General features: G+C 53.0%; 1 protein-coding gene across 9 annotated transcripts in view; it reads right to left on the bottom strand.

Annotated features, from left to right (window-relative positions):
- The window catches only part of ARHGAP23 (Rho GTPase activating protein 23), a 331,343-nt gene that overhangs the window by 270,976 nt on the left and 39,925 nt on the right, over window positions 1-20,442 (bottom strand). For 8 of the 9 annotated variants that reach the window (XR_014773313.1, XR_014773314.1, XR_014773315.1 and 5 more), the window contains 10 exons: window positions 20,274-20,429; window positions 19,957-20,068; window positions 19,777-19,834; window positions 17,876-18,019; window positions 10,644-10,961; window positions 9,439-9,500; window positions 9,166-9,296; window positions 8,396-8,517; window positions 7,939-8,094; window positions 4,203-4,281 (listed from right to left, as the gene is read on the bottom strand). Coding sequence is in view for 6 of the 9 variants with exons in the window: in XM_084751071.1 (XP_084607197.1) it covers window positions 4,203-4,281; window positions 7,939-8,094; window positions 8,396-8,517; window positions 9,166-9,296; window positions 9,439-9,500; window positions 10,644-10,961; window positions 17,876-18,019; window positions 19,777-19,834; window positions 19,957-20,068; window positions 20,274-20,429 (1,338 nt within the window). In the remaining 3 variants the exon portion in view is untranslated. The remainder of the gene's footprint in view (window positions 1-4,202; window positions 4,282-7,938; window positions 8,095-8,395; window positions 8,518-9,165; window positions 9,297-9,438; window positions 9,501-10,643; window positions 10,962-17,875; window positions 18,020-19,776; window positions 19,835-19,956; window positions 20,069-20,273; window positions 20,430-20,442) is intronic. The other variant, XM_084751068.1, reaches the window with a different exon arrangement.

The raw sequence follows: 20,442 nt of genomic DNA, 5'->3' as shown, positions 1-20,442 counted from the left end.
AGAGTAAAAACCTGTCTCAAAAGAGAAAAAAAAAAGCGCAGTGGAAAAATAGTCACAAAGTCTAAATCTGAGATACGCAATCCATTAAAGAAAGAATAACTGGCTGGGCATGGTGGTCCACACCTTTAATCCCAGCACTTGGGAGACAGAGGCAGGCAGATCGCTGTGAGTTCGAGGCCCGTTTGGTCTACAAAGCGAGTCCAGGACAGCCAAGATAACACAGAGAAACCTTGTCTCGAAAAACCAAAAAGAAAAAGAAAAAAAGAAAAAGAAAGAAAGAAAAAAAAAAAAGTAACTGTTTGGGCATTTAAGAATATAGTTTCCAGCCATGCAGTGGTGGTGCATGCCTTTAATCCCAGCACTCAGGAAGCAGAAGCAGGTGAATTTCTGTCAGTTGAAAGGCAGCCTGATTTAGGCTGGTTTCCAGAGAGTTTCAAATGAGCCAAGGGTATACAGAGAAAGCCCGTCTTGGGGGGAAAAAGGTTTTCAGGATCAGAGAGGTAGGTCAGTGATTAAATGAACTTGCTGCGAAGCCTGATAGCCAGAGTTCAATCCCAGGTTCCACCTGGTGGAGGGGGAACTGACGCTAGAGAGTTGACCTCTGACCTCCATACGCATGCTATGGCTCCTCCCCTCCATACTTAGTAAATAAATGTAATTTTAAAGAATATATTTATTTACTATTATGTATACAGTGTTCTGCATGCATGTATGCCTGCAGGCCAGAAGAGGGCACCAGATCTCATTATAGATGCTCGTGAGCCACCATGTGGTTTTTGGGAATTGAACTCAGGACCTTTGGAAGAGCAACCAGTGCTCTTAACCTCTGAGCCATCTCTCCAGCCCCAATAAATGTAATTTTCTAAGATTCTAAACATTGCTTTCAGTTTCTTTCTTTCTTTTTCTTCTTCTTTTTGTTTCTTGAGACATGATTCCACTTGCCTCTGCCTTCCAAGTGCTGGAATTAAGGGCATGCGCCACCACCACCTAGCCTATTTTCAGTTTCTAAACTGAAAAGTCCAAAGAGAAATAGCAGTTGACTGTGATGTTTACACCTGTAATCCCAGCATCCAGAAGGCTGAGGCAGGAGGACTGTTTCAAGTATGTAGTTAGCCTGGGGTATGTATATAGCAAGACCTTGTCTAAGAAGTAAAGGCCAGGTGTGGTGGTGGCGCACGCCTTTAACCCCAGCACTTGGGAGGCAGAGGCAGGTGGATCTCTGTGAGTTCGAGGCCAGCCTGGTCAACAGAGTGAGTCCAGGACAGCCAGGACTACAAGAGAAACCCTGTCTAGAAAAACAAAAACAAAAACAAAGAAAGGAGTAAAAAGGTAGGGGGAAGGGCTACAGCAAATAGGTGCAAAGATCAACAAAGGTTAATGTATATCATAAACAGAAAATTTGTTCCCACAAATCAAGAGCAAAATGGATGACCCAATTAAAATGTGGGTGCACAGTATGAAGGAGCAACTACAGAGGAGTTAACGGGAAGAGGCCTAAGCTCCCGAGAAATGAGGGCAGTTCAAGGAAACAGCACCGATCAGCAAAAGCTTCACACACTAACAAAGCTGGGGCTGCATCCAGCAGTAGGGCGCATGCCCAGACTGCACAAGGCCCTGCAGTTGATGTCCAGACTGCAAAAAAGGAAATGGGACAAACAAGGTGTGGTGGTACCTGCCTGTAACTCCAGATACTCAGGAGGCAACCATATGTTCAAAGCCAGTCTCAGTAGCTTATTGTCGTTTCAAATGAAACAAGAAGAGGCTGGAGAGATGGTTGAAAGCATCTTACAGAGGACCCAGGTTCAAGTCCCAGGGCTCACAGTAATCTGTGCCTCCAGCCCCGGGGATCTTCTAACCTTCCTGGGCACCAAGTACAAACGTGATGCACAGACACACATGCAGGCAAAACACCCATACACACAAAATAAAATAAACAAGCCCAGGGCTAGAAAGATGGCTCAATAGTTAAGAGCACTGTCTGCTCTTCCAGAGGTTCTGAGTTCAGTTCCCCATGGTGGCTCACAACCATCTATAATGTGATTTGATACCCTCTTCTGGTGTGCAGGTGTACATGCAGGTAGAACACTGTGTACATAATAATAAATGAATAAATCTTAAAAAAAATAAATAAATAACCAAGCCAAAAGGAAAAAAGTGAAATAAAATAAAAAGGTTGATGGGATGGCTTAGTGGGTAAAGCATCTGCTGCCAAGCCTGACAGTCAGAGTTCAATCCCGGAGACTGACAGGTTAGGAGGAGAGAACCAACTCCTGCAAGTTGTCCTCTGACCTCCATGTGTGGCACATGCACCCCTACCCCACCTCCCACAAAAGAAATAAAATGTAAGAAATAAAAATATGCCTGGCAGTAGCAGTGCACACCTTTAATTCCAGCACTTGGGAGGCAGAGGCAGGTGGATCTCTGAGTTCGAGGCCAGCCTGGTCTTATAAAGCAAATTCCAGGACAGGCAGGGCTACACAGAGAAACTCTGTCTCAAAAACATTATATATATGTAAATAAAAATACAAGCCGGGAGGTGGTGGCGCACGCCTTTAATCCCAGCACTCGGGAGGCAGAGGCAGGCGGATTGCTGTGAGTTCGAAGCCAGCCTGGTCTACAAAGGGAATCCAGGACAGCCAAGGCTACACAGAAAAACCCTGTCTCAAAAAACCAAAAAAAAAAAAAAAAAAAAAAAAAAAAAAAACCAAACAACAACAACAACAAAAAACCCAACAACAAAACTGAATGCCACTCCATTGAAAAAGATGTTAAGGACACACTTGCTTGTGCTACAAATGGGAAAATGAACGAGACCCTCTCCATGAGAACGTCACACCAGCTCTCACAGGGAGATGCTGACCTACCATTCCACGTGTAAGCATCCACCTACAGAACGGAGCCAGGCTTGTAAGGACAGATTCAGAGAAGGGAACTGCATGGTTTGGGGATGATCTAAATACCCAGCAGTCAGGAGTAATTAAAAAAGCATGGACTCTGAGGTTATTTTCATTTTATTCCACTCAACAATGAGCATGCAGCCCGCTCACACTGGCTGTGCAGCCTGCTCACACTGGCTGTGCAGCCTGCTCACACTGCTGTTCACACTGGCTGTGCAGCTTGCTCACACTGCTGCTCACACTGGCTACATAGCCTGCTCACACTGGCTGTGCAGACACAGTCTCTTTCCTATTTGTGCTGGGGACAGGATGCCAGTGGCTTGAAATAAGTCGCAGTGAGAGAGTATCTACACCATGGAAATTGGAAAATGTAACAAACCGGGACTTTTTTCACCTGCAGAGCCAGCTGTCAACACTCACCAGTGTGTCATTAAACTCCCCTACTCTACCCTGGGTTGGTCTGGGCGTGTCACTCACAGCATAAAGGTCAGGAAAGAAACACAACAGAACGGCAGAACTGGTTTTGTCTGTACCTGATTTTTGAAACAGGGTCTCTCCACATAGCCCTGGCTGTCCTGGAACTCACTATGTAGACCAGGCTGGCCTTCAACTCACAGAGATCTGTCTGCCCCTGCCTTCCAAGTACTGGGACTAAAGGTGTATGCTACCACACCCAGCTTGTAATTTTGTCTTTGAAACAGGCTTTTGTTTTCTAGCTCTCTATGTAGTCCAGCCTGGCCTCATCAGCACCATCCTCCTGCCTCAGCCTCCTGCATGCTGGGATTAAAGGCATGTGCGGCTAAACCTGCTCAAGCTGTTACTAATGAGCTAGAGATAGGCCTGAGGTGGACTCCTGGCTGTGCCACATACAGGCTGGGTGACCTTGGCAAGTCCCTTTGTCCCTCTGAGCCCCTGTGTCTTGGCCCATGAAGGAGTGTGATAACAGTCCCTGTTCAGGGAACCGTTACGGGGGCAGCGCTGGACTAGAGTGAATGCTCGGAGCATGGCCACGACCTCAGGGAGGGAGGACAGGGCGACAGGACTGACGCACAGCTGCAAAGGCTGCGCGTTTTACACGCATCACCATTTCTTTGGTGTGTTTAAATGTAATAAAAATAAACACATATAAAATAAAAACTCAAAATTAAAACTAACAACCCAGATCATGAGAGAAAGAGAGAAAGGGGGGCGAGGCAAGGAATGACGAGGAATGGCGGGATGGGGCGTGGCCGGCGGGGATGGGGCGTGGCCGGCGGGATGGGGCGTGGCCATCTGGCTCACCTCCCACTCCTGCCCACTACTCACCGTCAGTGAAGAGGGGCTCCGGCAGCTTTCGAAAAAAAGCCTTGAGCAGGCTGCTGATCACATTGAGGTCCTGCCAGCGCTAAGGAGGGACAGAAACGTCAGGACACAGCAGGCTTATCGCGGGTACCCACGTTCCCATACCCACACCAGCTCCTGGGGCAGCAAGGCCACCCAAATACCCAGCCCGCCATGCTTGTCCAGCTAAGCCCAGTGGGCCATAGTGCCTGCCACTAAAAGCAAGAGGGCCCAAATGTGGGGGCCAGAAATGAGGGGAGCTGCCCTACACATGAGCATGCCTGGACCCCTCCAGTGTATCCATAAGTGCTAGGCCCAGCACCTGCCTCCTGATGCTCTCCATCCAGCTAAGAGTGCTCCTCAGGACACCCTCCTCACCCAGAGCCCGAGTGTGCACAGCACGGACTCACACGCAGACTCCTTCCTATCCTAGGTCCTTTGCACATGTGGCCCCGCTATTGAACTCTCCACCTCTGCCCTTCACGGGAATGGCTTCCCACCCTGCCTTGCTGCCATCAATGCCACTACCATGCCATCTGCACCGCTCTCTGACTTTCTTGTATCGTCTCTTGTTTGTCACCATCTCCCAGGAGGCTGTGCTCTGTGAGGAGCAGGGAGCCAAATGATCTACGTGAGGGGTGATTTTTGTCCCCAGGGGGTCTTTTTCCATTTTCATACGTGTGTGTACGCCATGTGTGTGGCAGTGTACTTGTTCCTTCTTGTGGAGACCTGACCATTCTCTCACTTTATCCATCGAGGCAGGCTGTCTCCATCAATCCCAGAGCACGCCCGTGCGGCTGCTCCTGTTAGCTAGCTTGCTCTGGAGAGCCTGTCTCCATCTTCTCAAGACTGGAACTGCAGGTGGCTGCCATGGGTGCTGGGACTCTGGACTCTGGTCCTGAGACCTGGTCAGCACTTTCATCACAGAGCCATCTCCCCAGAACTTCTTACTTTAAAAATGCTGCTTCTTACTAGCACATTTGGGTGTGTGCACATGGGGAGGTCAGAGGGCGCAGTTGGGGAGTCGGTTCTTTCCTTTCCCTGGGGGCTCCGGGGACGGTCAAACTCACCATCAGGCTTGCACAGCAAGCACTTTTACCTGCCCAGATCTTTCTCCAGTCAGGCTATTTTGGTTTTCCTAACAGAGTAAGGGAAGCCCCACACCTGTGGGTGGACATAGGCCACAGATGGTGCCAAATTTCCTCCAATACAATACCACACTCATGCGCCATAATGAATTTGCCCCCAATGGCCACTGAGCTGTGGAAAAGAAACTGCTCTAGTAAAGCCGAGAAGGGACCGCCAGGTCATTCTGCCCACCAGGGGGCACCAACACGCCACATGCTGTAGCTAATGCTGGGCTTAGCCATCCTGCGGGAACCGCTCAGAACAGCGCAGAGAGCCAGAGACCATGGTCAACAGGGACACAATTCTATCTGTGCACACTCATCACAAAGAACCTCAGCTCAGTGCCACAGAGTCCCCAGCATCGCCCTCCCCACTGGCTCCACTCACACCACTGACTCCCCGAAGCAATGAAAATTGTTTCAAGTGATGCCTGCTACCAAAACACCCAGCCAGCACACTGGGCATGCTTGCTAGCCGCCCTCCAGCTCTGGCCCCTCTTCTCCCTGGCTAAGGTGAGCTGATGTGTTTCACTGCATGTTGACCCCGTTTGGGTAGCACCTCCGTACCCCTCTTTATTCCTTACCTCCCCACCCCGGACCCTGAGGGCTGAGGGCCTCTGATCTCCCAGATGCCAAACCTGAGACCACCCACACCACCCACTCAGCCTGGTCTCGCGTGACAGGGTCTGCTCCCACCCCAGCTCCCTACGAGCCTGGTCCTGCCCTTCCAAGCTGGTGGCACTCTGCCTTTTCCCAGACAGCAGTCCCTTGGTCCTGGGATGTCACATGACTCTACTTATGGCCTGAGGGTGCTGCCAACCCATACAGGTGATGTACCATCAACTCAAATCTAATGGGGCCACGCGCTGGTTCATTTCCTCCTTCAGCCTCTCCTCAAGTGACCCTGTTCCTCATGCACCGGCCAGCTCTCCCTTCTGGTCTCTCTGCCCCTCCTCCCTTCCTCTCTGCCTCCATTTACTCAGGGCCGATGAAGGCATCCAGACCCTTATGGTCCCAGCACCTCCCGGCTTCCTCCCTCACCCTCTACCCTCCTCACACACAGCTGTCTTCTCTGCTTCAGCATCACTCCAGCTTAGCCTCGATCTTGGCCGTGCTTCCCAGCATAAGAACTATCAAGGTCAAAGGTTCCAGGAAGCTTTCCCAAGCTCTGGGCCTTACAGTCCCTACCCCCAAACACAGAACGTGTATCCACCTTTTGTCCAACCTTCCAATCCTTCCACGAGCTTTAAACAATGCTGCCACTCCCTGCCAGGGCTGCCATGTTTTCCCATACCTTCAGGAGCTCTCCCACCCCGGCTCCTGCCCTCAGCAGTCTCTCCCTCCTCTCATACACAAGCCCTTGATGACAGATCACTTTTCTCTTGTCCTTTAAGTCACATCTATTTGTCTTCTCTCCCCGTTCCCCAAAGACAAAAATACTGTGTCACAGGGTCTACGGTGCTTCATTAGCCAGATTCACGGCTCCTCTCCTCCCCGCCCCCACCAAAACCTTTATGAAAAAGAGCCCCTTTGGTCAAATAAAATCTTATACAAAAAGCCATGGTGGGCTAGTGAGAGATGGCTCGACAGGTAATGACGCTGCTGCCAAGCCTGAGGAGCTGAGTTCGAGGCCCATGACCACATGATGGAAAGCGAGGAACAACTCCCATAAGTTGCCCTCTGACCTCCACGCGTGTGCCATAACATACATAGTGCATGTGGGTCCCCAACAAGTAAATAAATAGATGAGGCAAAAAACCCAAAATAATATTCTGAGCAAAGCAGGGTGGCCCTCGCTCTAGCAAAGGAGGTCTTGACCTCTACGTGGCCCCTCAAAGCTCCTCTGGGAACCCTCAGACTCTAGGACTCATTTGAGAACTGGCACCCACGCTACAGGCTCTTGGGTGTCGTGCCAGCTACGTCTACAAGCTGCTTTCAGCTTCAGCCTCTCTTTCCAGGCTACCGCCTCGGGGGCTGGCTACCCTGAGACCGTGGCACATGCCCTTGCTCCAGGCCAGGGCTCTGCAGACCTCAGTGGCCCATGGAACCCAGTCAGAATCCCATTTTTGTCCAACCTGGTGCTAAAAGGACGGCAAAGAGGAGGAAGGGAAGGCAGGATGATGGGGGAATGGGGCGGGGCAGTAGTAGCAGGAGGCCTAAAACCACTCCCTGGCTGGCTCTCTTGGAAGTTAATTCCCAGCAGTGTTCAGCCCCATCTCTGACCATATTTGACTTTAACTGAGAGAACTCGGCTGTCCTAAGTGCTCATGCAAAACTGTCATCCAGCCACAGGAGGACAGCTGCCTTGCCAGGGCCATGCATGTACAAGGCAGAGGCAAAAGGATCAGCCTGGGCTACACAGAGGATCCTCTCTGAAAAAAAACAAAACAAAACAAAAAACAAAACCCCTGCCTCTGTCTCAGTGCCCGTCAGGCCAGGGCTATATTTGTCTCAGAGCCATCCTTGGGAGATGCCTGCCGGGGATGGCTGACTGGACAGGCTTTCTCCTGCCACCTGGACACTCTGGCCCAATGACAAGTAGCACACAGTGAGTGGACCCGACAGTCCCTCTTCCACAGCCGCACCACACCCACCTCATCCTGCAGGTTGATGTCACTGGGCCCACGGTTGAGCTGCTCCTGCAGACTGGACACCACTGCATTGTTGCCAGGAACTCGGTAAATGCCAGTGGACTCCAGCCCCCGTGCCTCCACAATACGGCAGCAGGCAGCCACGATCAGGGGGACACGCTGGGAGCACAGACAGGGGGGAGGGATTTAGGGATGTCGCTGGAGGTTGTAGGAGGCTAACGTGGCGAGAGCACAAAGGGCAGAGCTGCTGTAAGGACACCCAAGGGGAAGCCCTTACTGACCCCTCTAAGGGTCACGGACTCAGACACAGGCCAGGGTGGGCCTCCGTTCAGCAGGGTCCTCTGCAGGACTCAGGGCTCCTCTCTTTGTGTGTGATGAGAAGGGGGCTGGTACCACACTCCTACAGCTCTGGTTCCCTGCCTTGGCCTTCCATGTGCTGCCTAGTGCTGTGGGGACCCACCTGGTTCTCCGTGGCAGGCTGGCACTCCTCCAACCGGATCCCAAATGCCCTCGGAGCAGCTTTCTTGTTCTTCTTGATAATGTTGATACCCCAGGGGGTTTTGGGAGCTGCAGCACTGTCTTCTAGGATGAACAGTGGCAGAGAGAGCTAGGGTCAGCTGGAGGAGCTCAGAAGGGTCCCGCACATCCAATGCCACCCACACACTAGGACGTAGGTACTTCATCAAAGAACTAGGGAGTTTGAAAATCACTCCCGAGAGAGAAGGCTGAAAGGACGTGCTGCTTAGCCCGCAGGAAGGAGATCCTGTCTCCATACTGGTTGTTGGTGGCCTCAAGGACCAACCTGTGATGCATGAGTACCACCCGCATTTTGGCACGACCAAAGGAAAGAAAATTATGTTTGTATGTGTGGCTTGTGGGTTGTGGGGTTGGGGTGGGGGTGGGGGTGCACACAGATATTAGAGGTGTCGGATCTCCTAAAGCTGGACCGTGGGCAGGTGTGGGCTCTTAGAACCCAACTTAGGCCCTCTGGATGCTCCTAAGCCCCGAGCAATCTCTCTGGCCCAGGACTGTAAAGATGGTGGCTGCCTGCAGCGTGAGTCTCTCATTCCCAAAGAAACCAGAGGCCGCCCAACAAGAATGTGTGGGTGAAGCTTTCAGCTCTGAACCCTTGAGGCTGCAGCTCCTGGAAGGCTCACACTCAGGGCAGATACACGAACACGGGCAGGCACCCCGCCCCGCACAGGCACACACTGCACCCAGCCCACCTACCCTTGCTTCCTGCAGCCTGGTCCTGAGTTCTGAGGCCGCGGACTGCAGTCTGCTTGAGGAATTCAGACTTGAGGCCTCCCAGGCCCCGAGAGCCTTTAGGGGAGGAATCAGCTTTGGGCCCAGAGCTATGGCTGCAGAGGGAAGAAGGGAGGGAAGGGATGTCTTCATGTGGGGCATGCCGCTTTCACTGGCCTCCATCCTCTCCCACGAGAGACAACTCCCAACCACAGGCTGCTCTGGGGGGACAGGCTGCTCTGGGGGGACAGGCCTTACCTCACTTTGCGATAATCATTAAGCTTCTTGCTGATCAGAGCTTGGTTGGCACAGCCGGGGTCCTGCAGCAGGGGGAGGAGAGAGAAGCCACATCAGTCCCCACAGAGCACCCCACCGGAACTCCTCCCTGGCCCCTGCCTCAGCCTCGCCCCTATCCACCAGGTAGACAGCGTAGACCCTGGCTGGACAAAGGCCAGGGCTGACCTCCCTAGGCAGCTGGGTGACTTTGGAGAAGCCGCCTAACATCTCTGAGCCTCGGTCACTGTGGCCATAAGCATAGCCGGGGTGGACATAGCAGCCTTTGTGTTGGGGTGCAGACATGGCAGCAACTCCTCCCAGGCCTGTCAGGTACGGAGGGCGCACGACTACAGGCAGCCACTACAGTTAACTCAGGCCTCGAGAGCAGGAGACCCAGGCTTCCTGCCGTGGAAAGAAGAGGCTATCCTCAGGAGGGGAGAACCCTGCCAGCAAAAGACTTGTCCTCAGGGAGAGGGTCACCCAGATGCCACCTGGGTGGAGCCTAGGCACACTGCCCCCTTGGCGGATGCCAGCCTCCAAGCCCCTAGACTGAACCTTCCTCTACATAGGTGTGTGAAATGACATCTGCGCAGACCAGGAAGAGATGGGGCAGTCCCCAGCAGGGGTGCCCTTTTTTTTTTTAAGTTCTCTCCAAATCCCTAGGCCTATCTACCCCTGCACCTAACCTGCTGTTCAAACCTAGTCTTTGGTTAAGGTCAGTGTGTCCACCCTCTGACTCAAGACAGTGCAGCATCTGGGCTCATTCTACACCTGGTCCATGGAGATTGCTTACTCTCGCCTGACAGAGGCTGTGGCTGGCCTGGAGCTGACCTCTCTGGGCCAGAGCTTGCCCAAGGCAGTCCCAATCATAACAGTAATTACTGTCATTGCTGCAGCTGTTTTTGTTTGGCTGGTCACTGGAGCCTGAGGGTGCCAGCTGCTCTCTAGCCTCTGTCCTCACACCCAAACCCAGGTAGGCAGGCCCAAGATGGATTCTTTTTTAAAATGTATTTATTCCCTTTACATCTCTCTCACAGCCAAGGTGGATTCTTAATCGCTCTTTTTCTAGGAGAGGAAGTGAGGCTCAGAGTGTGGCCACCCCAGGTCACAGCAGCTGAGAGGCAGCCCTGCCCTGCCATGCCCTGCCCTGCCCTGGTGGCCCGCTGGGCACAAGCCCAGGGCCTCACCTCGCCCTCGGCCCTGCTGTTCTCCCGGATCGCTCTGATCCAGCCCAGCATGTCATCCCGATCCTCAGCCTGAAAGAGATATTCACAGAAGTCAGCGGTGGTCAGCCGGAACACGTGCCTCCTCTTGGTCTCGCTGTAGGAGATGTCCACCAGGCAGGAGCCGATGCAGACGGGCGCCGCCTCGTCCTCACCTGCGCCGGCCGCCGCAGCCCCCGCAGCCGCCGGCCCGGGCTCCCGCCGCTCCTTGCTCAACGAGAGCGAGCGCGCCCGCAGGACGGCATAGACGCGCTTCCACTGGCGCAGGCCGCCGCCCGCTTTCTGCAGAGACACAGGGTGGAAGAGACAGGGCAGCGGTGAGAGCCAGGCCCGCCACGAGGCTGCCTGAGGCTGAGAAGCAGCAGGCCGTGGACTATAGAGACAGACCCCAGCCCACTCAGCCTCCCCACATGTACCTGGACAGCCTCCAGCCAGCCTGTGGTCTCTCAGTCCACTTGCCCAGACCCCGCCCCCCATGCCAACTTCCTCCTACTCTTAAATACCAGCAACTGCCAGACAAGAGGATCCAAGAAGGAACAGCTCCCCAAACTAGCATAAAATCTCACCAAGCCACTGGGTGTGGCAGCGGACACCTTTAGCCCCAGCCCTCCACTCGGGAGGCAGAGACAGCCAGATCTCTTAGAGTGTGAGGCCAGTCTGATCTCTATGAGTTAAAGGTGTGCACCACCACTGCCTGGCTGAGAAACCTTGTCTTGAGGGAGAAAAAAAGAAACACCTTAGCCAGCCAGCCCTTGCACATCCCATGCTAGGATTAAAGGCGTGCACCAGCCTCTGACTCATGAGGCACTGTGTTCCTGGGTTTCTCCCAATCCCTCTGGCTCTCTCTTGGGCCCTTTGATTGTTTTGTTTGTTTCTCAAGACAGGGTTTCTCTATGTAGCCTTGGCTGTCCTGGAACTCACTCTGGTCTCGAACTCACAGAGATCTACCTGCCTCTGCCTTCTGAGTGCTGGGATTAAAGGAGTGCGCCACCACAGCTCAGGCCCTTCACAGCTTTCCATCCAGCCTCTAGACCTGCAGATCATTTTATTTTACGTGTAGGAATATTTTGTCTGCATGCATGTGCACCACGTTCGTGCCTGCTACCTGTGGGAGTCAGAAGAAGGTTCCAGATTGCCTGGACCTGGAATTACAGATGGTTGTCATCTGTCCTGTGGGCACTGGGGACTGAACCTGGGTCCTTTGTAAAAGGATCAGATGCCTTTAATCCCAGCACTTGGGAGGAGGAGGCGGTCAGATCTCAGAGTATGAAGCCAGCCTGGTCTACATAGTAAGTTCCAGTATAGCTTCAACTACACAGAGAAACCCTGTCGGAGGGGGAAGGGGATCATGTGCTCTTAGCCACTGAGCCATGTCCCCAGGCCCAAAGTGACCTGGCACTTGGAGACATTTGTCTGGAGATATGGTGGAAGGGAGGGGCGTGCCTAGCAGATCGTGGGCGAGGATGGCCCTGACCATTCCCTTATGTGGACAGCGCCTGCTAACAAAGCATTAGTCCTGGCTGAACAGGCAACAGAGAAGGAAGCCTTTCGGAAAGAAGCCTCAAGGCTCTGTCCTGCCCTGAGCTCTCTTCACCCTGCACACATCCTGCAGGGATACCGTGCACACCTGTGGCCACGCCCAGCCACACAGTTCCAGCCTGCAGTAGGCACTGGCCCAGTTTTGGATGGCTCCGAGCCTACTCAGCAACCCTCCCCCACCCCTACCCCGCCTGTAACTTGCATGTAGCATGGGCAGGGCTCATGCTCGCTGCTCACTGTAGTGCATGAGTCTCGGCCTTCAAACCTGTTCTTCACCCTCGTGCCATCTTTGCCAGCTCGGTCAATCCGCCCAGTCACCCCGAAACCTGGGAGTTGCCCTTGACATCAGCTCATCAGAAATCAATTCTCATGCTCCCAAGAGTATCTCGTGTCCTCACCTGGGTGCTGCCAGCCTGCCCACATCACCGTCCTCCTCACCTGGACACCGGCATCGCCCTTCCGAGGCCCTCCTGCCTTGGCCCTCCAGGCAGCAGCCCCACAGTCTTTATTTAGAGTGAAGGAACCTACCTCTCCTTTGGGTGGCCCCCGTGAAGCAAACAGAAGGCGCTGAGGCCCCATGCTGGCCCTCTCCAAACTCGTCTCCATGTTTCTTGTCTGTCAAGCCACCAGGCTTTTGCCTACCAGTGACTGCCACAGCCTTCCTATCTTAGGGCCCACACACTAGCTGTTTCTTCTCCTGTGCCCTGTCTTCCCAGACCCCATTTATTTATTTATTTATTTATTTATTTATTTATTTATTTATTTTTCCGAGACAGGGTTTCTCTGTGTATCCTTGGCTGTCCTGGACTTACTTTGTAGACCAGGCTGGCCTCGAACTCACAGTGATCCACCTGCCTCTGCCTCCCTGAGTGCTGGGATTACAGGCATGCGTACCCTCTCCCGACCACTTATTTATTTTTTTATGGGTGGGAAAACGTGGGTGTGCCGTGGAATGCTAGTTAAAGTCAAAGGACAATTTGAAGGAATGTGTTTCCTACCACAACCATGAGGGTCCTAGGACTGAGCTTGGGTTCTCAGGCTTGGCAGCAAGCACCCTTGCCTGCCGAGCCACCTAGCCATCCCGCTCCACTTTGTCCTTTGTTGTTGTTGTGTTAGAGATTGAGCCCAGAGCCTACACGTGTCAGGTAAGTCTTCTGCACTGAGCTAGATTCTCCAGCCCCTAGCCCTGTCTATAGACCAGGCTGGCCTTAAATTCCTGCTTCAAATCTGCCTGCCTCTGCCTCCCAAGTGCTGGGATTAAAGGCGTGCGCCATCGCGCTTGGCTGTATTTGAAGCCCTAATCTCCAAGCCTCTGCCTCCCAAGTGTTCGGCTTTCTCTCACTTCTCTATGTGGCTGCCTCCTTCCAGGCCTTCAGAGCTGCCAGTCATCAGGACCTTGACCAGGTGCCCTGACTATTTCACTGCCCTGTGGGTAGCCCCATAGTCTCAGGTCCTGGCTGAGTTTCCTGGGTACATGGCGAGCTGCTGGGACAGGTGCTCCAAGCCCTGGGCTGAGTACAGGCCAAGTGTTCATTCGCTAATATTGAGTGTGCTTTATGTCCTGATGGTGGGGGCTCCAGGGCCCTCCAGAGAGCAGGGCTGAAGCAGCCATGCCCAGCTCACTTAGGTAGATCTTACGCCATGAGCCTAGCCTAGCGTCACAGAGCAGCTGGGCCAAGGCAGTGCCAACCGGAACGGCCCTAACACTAATGTACTAAATTAGACTCTTGCTCCATGAGAATGACTGTGTTAGTGTGAGGTGGCCCCGAGGGCCCCTCTGCGACCAACCAGCCGGATAACCCTGAGTAAGTCAAGTCTTCCCCAGGCATCAATATCGCTGCTAACAAATAATGAGAGTTGGGCTGGAGAGATGGCTCAGAGGTTAAGAGCACTGACTGCTCTTCCGGAGGTCCTGAGTTCAACTCCCAGCAACCACACGGTGGCTCACAACCATCTACAATAATGTGATCTGATGCCCTCTTCTGGCCTACAGATGTATACACAGGCAGAGCACTGTATAATAATAATAATAATAATAATAATAATAATAATAATAATAATAATAATCCCAGCAACCACACGGTGGCTCACAACCATCTACAATAATGTGATCTGATGCCCTCTTCTGGCCTACAGATGTATACACAGGCAGAGCACTGTATAATAATAATAATAATAATAATAATAATAATAACAACAACAACAACAACAACAACAACAAATCTTTAAATAACAAAAAGACAAGTAACGAGGGTTAAACAGCAAGCGCCATGGTCAAGCCCCTCCAACAGTGGCTCTGGCATAAGGAGTGCCACATGCAGGTGCCCGCCTGGCCACTGGTGGTCTCTGAGGGAGGCCAAGGATGGGAGAGGGTGGCTGAGACTATTGGTATAGATGACATAAGGCTATAAGACAGAACCCCAGGTAGACCCAGGGTCTGAGGCATGGCACCAGGTACACAAGTGACACTGGGTTTTGGGCAGCAAGAGAGTGGAAGCCCCTATGCTTCAGAACTGGTCAGTGAACCAAGGAGCCAGTGCCTGTCCCTGCCCAGACAACACTGCCCAGGCCATCCAAAGCTGGGGAGCCAAGCTCCCTGGGAGAAATGTTTCAAAGACATTTCTCTACCATTGGCTTAGAAGATGCTGTCCACACCAGGCTTTGTTTGGAAAGCTCACACAGCCACCCACCTGGCCCCTCCTAGGCCACCCTTCCTGGAGTGACTGCCACCTTCCTATATCTTTTTAGTTTCCTAGCTAGCCTCACCTTCCCAGTTTCTACTTCCTGTCAAGACTCTGTGGTGGCCCACACCTTTAATCCTGGCCTGGCACTCAGGAGGCAGAGGCAGAGGCAGGAGAGAGAGAGAGACAGAGAGAGAGAGAGAGAGAGAGAGAGAGAGAGAGAGAGAGAGAGAGGGAGGGAGGGAGGGAGGGAGGGAAGGAGGGAAAGAGGGAGAGAGGGACTAGACTGACTGCCTGCCTCTGGGCCGTCACCTCCTTCTCCCTGAGGCCACACAGGTGCGTGCACACACCTGATGGACTACAGGGACTCTTGGGTGGGCTTCCTCTTATGTGTTTCCATTCACAGGTCCTCAGCCAAAGTATTGTGGGGTCACACAGCTCCAATAGAGCTGCTTCTCCCCAAATCCTCTCCTCACATGGCCAGAGGCTCAAGGGAGATTCTCCCTCACCAGCCAAGCCGGAAGCCAGGAGCCTCACTTGGCCTGTCCTCTACCTCCCTCAGCCTGGGGCCATCAGGCAACCTCTTCCCTAGAATCTCTTACAAAAAACAGTTCCTGGTCCCATCCCAGGGCCTTGATTAAGTAGACAACAGCAATGACACAGACTCCTCGCAGCAAAGGCACACATCTCCCTACTTTTTTTTTTTTTGAGACAGGGTTGCTCTGTGTATGGCTGCCCTGGACTCCCTTTGTAGACCAGGCTGGCCTTGAACTCACAGCGATCTGCCTGCCTCTGCCTTCCAAGTGGTGGGATTAAAGGCGTGAGCCACCACGCCCCCAGATCACATCTCCCTGCTTTTTATCCCGCATCTCAGGACAGGAGAGTTCCTTACGCATCAAACTGCCACTTCCCCTTCTACCACCTGCTCTGGGCTCTCTAGGCAACCTGGCTCCTGACACACTCCTCTGAGCCTCCCCTCCAGCGCTTAGTGAGGGGTCTCACCCTGCACACTCCCTCCCACCCACTCTCTCTCCACTGCAGACCCCCACAGCCTTCATGTCTTCCTAAGCCCCAGCCTGCTGAGCCTCTGAGCTCCCTGGGCTGCCACTGAAGAGCAATTAGCACTTTCTCTGTGGTCATCGACCCCAAGGGGATAGGACTGGGCAAACTGGCTCCCTCACTTAAGTCCCCAGGAGGCTCTGTGTCCATAAACTCCAGTGCTCTCTGGCCTACATAACCTACACTTCACCCCTCTTGACTCATCTTACAGCTCAAGGAACGTAAGTGTGCTCCTGAGGCCACACGCACGCAACAACGTGTGGCTGTGCAGGACTCTAAGTCTGACGATTTCAAAGTGCATCCCTCCGGGTACCAGCCCTGGGGGCATCCCTTCTCTAGGTTCCATAACCACGCATTTAACCAAACATTGGTCAGAAGCACTCAGGAAGAAACCCTGCATCTGTACTAAGGGGTGCAGATGGTTTGTTTCCTCTGCATCCCATAAACAACCTGCGGTAACAACTATTTACACAGCAATACGTAGTACTAGGCAACGTGTGTCATCCAGAGATGACAGGGCATGGAGGGTTGCATAAGCCAGATGTAGGTGCTAATCTGCTTGATATGAGGGACTTGAGTGTCTCTGAGTGTCTGGTACCCAGGGAGGCTTCTGGAGCCACCCCGCCAGATACCGAGGGATGCCTGTAATGGCAGTAAGGAAGGAGGACAGCAGCCCCCAAGGACCAAGCTCTGTGGGGACCCCAGCCTCACTTTCCTCATACTCTTTCCCCAATGCTTAGAATGGAACCCAGGCCCTCCCATGAGTCAGGCAAGAGTTCCTTAGGCACAGCCCAAAAGAAACGTGTGTGTGTGTGTGTGTGTGTGTGTGTGTGTGTTATGACTGGGACTTGAAACCAAGCCCTCACACCTGCTAGGCAAACATTCTACCAATAATCTACACCCCCAGCCCTTGTTTCACATTTTATTTTGGTAACTTGAAGGTCAGAATTAAGGTCAGAATTTTAGTAAGTTGCCAAGGTCGGCCCTGAACTCACTCTGTAACCTAGACAGGTCATGAACTTTCCATCCTCCTGTCTCAGCCTCCCAAACAGCTTGGGGTACAGACTGATCTCACCACACATAGCATGATACACCCTTGTTCAGATTCAGACCAAGTCTTTTAAATGCTTAGCAGCAGGTTAAGAAAAGCATTTCTCAGCTCTCCTTGTTGACACTGAGTCACAACCTCTATGGCCGGAGCCCTCAGAGAAACAAGCCAAGCTATCAAGAATCAAGGCCAGGGTTGTCTGAAACACCCTGCCTCCTCTTCCTCCCTCTCTGCAGCCCTGGGCTCTAAGCTGAGAGACCAGAGCCCCGTCTTCTTTTCTGAATACCTTGGGTCCCTTCCTGCCCCATCCTTACCCACTGACTCAAGTCCTTGTCTCTCACCTGGATCTTGGGGGGGCTTCTAAATGGTCTTCTTACTCCAGGGCATCCCTCACTAAGTCACCCCAGGAAGTCACATGAGCACTTGAAATCTTTGGCTCTAAGAGCCCTAAGGGTTTAGTTGCCCATAAGCCAAGCCTGCGCCCTGAGGGCCTCATAGGATCCCCAAGAGAACTGGACTCTGCTTCCTTCTTGGGCCTCAGCATCAACCTGGCCTTGCTCCTTTACCATAGCCTCAGTGGTCATTCAGGATCACTGAAGAATGGTTTGGTCAGGATTCTACAACAGCCTGCTGTGTGCTCCCACATCAGGAGCGCCTCTCTGCTAACCTCCATTTTGAGGTTCAGTAAGTCCCCCTCCCTGAGAAGCTCTTTCTGGCATCAAACCTTAATTCCTCAGGCTAGAGCCTAAGGTGATGTTTGTTTGTTTGTTTCTGGCTACAGAGGCTTCAGGACAGATGTAAGAGGACCTGGAAAGTTCTACCAGAGCCAGCCTGTGTCCAGCCCAACCTCCTTCCTCAGGCCACCTTACCTTCCCCTTCTTGGTGAGGACCTGTTTATAATACAACCAGCCTTCTCTCCTGGCATCACTGAAGGTTGCATCTGAGAGGTCAGAGGTTGAGTGTCGTTTAGAGGGGGCATCAACATCTTCGGAGGTGCCCCAGCTATCTAGAGACTGTAGGGAGAAAACATTGGGCAATTTAGGGTGGTTCCCATAGTACCAGCATCTCAGGAACCCCATGGACCACTGGCAGCCACACGGGCCTGGAGTATGTCTGTGCTGCACTCTGCTGTGCTGTGTGACCTCGTGGGCCTTCCTTGTCCTCTCTGGACTGTTTGTGTTGTGGTCATGAGGCCTCATGAGGAAGCCAGAAAGGAGGAAGAGCTCAGACCTGCCAGCAGAGCACATGCCTCCCCACGCTGGAAAAGCCAAGCTGGGCCTTCCATCAGCTTTACAGCCTCAAAGGAATTGAGGAAACCGGGAAAGAGACTGTGGCAATAAGGAGTTAAGTAAACAGGGGAAGTGGGGACATCAACAAAGAAATAGTGATGAGGCAGGTATCAAACCCACCGGGAGTTAACCAGGAAGTGGCGGTGTCAACAGAAATCCAGTGGCAGAGATGGCACAAGCAGGGAGAGCTCAGTTAGGTGAGGAAATGATGAAGAGGAGCCAGGTGGCCATGTCTTGAAGGTGCTAGGCTAACAAAAGACACACGCGTTCAAGGAAATGCACAAAACTCCCAAAAGGAGCCGGAAACATTGGGTGTCGGGGTGAGGTTTCAGAGCGAGCCTCAGAGGGCGCTATCACAGCACAGCATCCGTACAGAGCGCGCCTCAGAGGGCCCTGCGACAGCACAACACTTGGAAGGCTGAAGTAGGAAGATCACAGATTTGAGGCCAGCCTGGATTAAACCGTCTTCAAGGTCTGTCAAGGCCTGTCCTAAGGGACCAAGGGCTAGAAGGACGGCTCAGTGCTTAAGAGAAGTGGCTGTGCTTGCGGAGGACCCAGGTTCAGTTCCCAGCACCCACGTGGCAGCTCACAACCATCTCTAACTCCAGATCCAGGGGATCTAATGTCTTTTTCTGACCTCCACAGCAGTGGGCATAAGCACAGTGGACACACACACACACACACAGGTAAAACGCTCATATACATGAAATGAAATAAATCTTTAAAAAAAAAAAAAAAGAATCTGGGAAGACCCGTATTATGGTGGTAACAAGCACCTATAAGTCAGCTCCAGGACAATTTCATGCCTCTGGCCTCTTGGGGCACCCCACTTAGCTGCACACACCCACACCCACCCACCCACCCACACACACACATACACACAAATGCGTGCACACGTAACCAAGGTTTTTTAAAAAAATAAATCTTTAAAAAGAAAGGAATCAAGAACTGAAAGCTAGGTGTGGTGGCACATGCCTTTAATCCTAGCACTGGGGAGGGAGAAGCTTGCCGTTCTCTGAGTTCAAAGCCAGCCTGGTTTACAGAGTGAGGCCAGCCAGAGCTACATAGTAAGACCTTGTCTCAAAACAAACAATAGCAACAAAGAGTTGGAGGTACTGCCCAGAGCTAGAGCTCCTGCCTACCACACTTGAGCCCTTGGTTCCATTCCCAGCACTGGAGGGAGGATGGGGCATAGGAGGCAGAGAGAAGGAGGGAGGGAGGGAGGGAGAGAGACAGATAAAGAGATCTGTGACTTGGGATTTTCCAGATTTGAGGACAAATACAAAGTCCTCAGGTGGGAGGCAGGTCACATGGGTGGCATGAAGAAGGGGCCAGAGTCACAGGAATCACAGCTGTGGAACCCAGGACACGTAGGGCTACCACTCTTCTACATACACGCTCACGCATGCCTGCATGCACACACATGCACACACATGCACACACATGCACGCACATGCACGCACATGCTCTTGCTGGCTTACCCCGTCTGTGAAGAAGCTCCGCAGCATTCGTAGGCTGGGCACACGGTTGGGAAGCCGTCTGGGGAGCAAGGATTGAGGGTGAGGGCTGTGGGCCACCCTGAGTCTTGTCACCCACCCAAATCCGTGACCCAACCTAGGAGAACAGGAAACCACCCTTCCCCGGGGCAGACGTGGCCTCACCGGAGCACTCGGCCCTCATCCCGGAAGGTGTTGAGGCCGTCGTCACAGGACTTGGAGCGCTCTGTGGTGATGGCCAGCAGGTAGGAGGAGCGGCGGCCAGCCTTGATGCTGCCTGAAAAGGTGCCCACACGAGGCCGCAGCGTGAGCCAGGAGTGGGCTGGGAGTTACCCTAGGAGCCCTCCCCTCTGGTCAGGAGTGGGCTCTCCCATGGGGCCCCAGAGGAAGCAAAAACTACTTGGAAGCAAACAGACATTGGGCAAAAGACCCACAGGGAGCAGGCAGCAGAGGAGGGGGTGACACGGGGTGGAGATACTTACTGCAATCCTGGGAGTAATGGCGACTGAGGGCAAAGGTGAAGGTTGGTGACGATGGGCTGGTGCCCAGGACAGGGGCTGAGTTCATGGCACTGGAGACCACAGCAGAAGCGGGGACATGCTTGGCCTGGAGGTCAATGCTGGGGCTGGTGGGCTCATCTGCCAGTAGAGG

Source organism: Acomys minous (assembly GCF_964271855.1).
Source record: "Acomys minous genome assembly, chromosome: 12".
Lineage (NCBI taxonomy): Eukaryota > Metazoa > Chordata > Mammalia > Rodentia > Muridae > Acomys > Acomys minous.
Note: the sequence above shows the minus strand (reverse complement) of the source record. Positions and strands in the feature narration are given on the sequence as shown.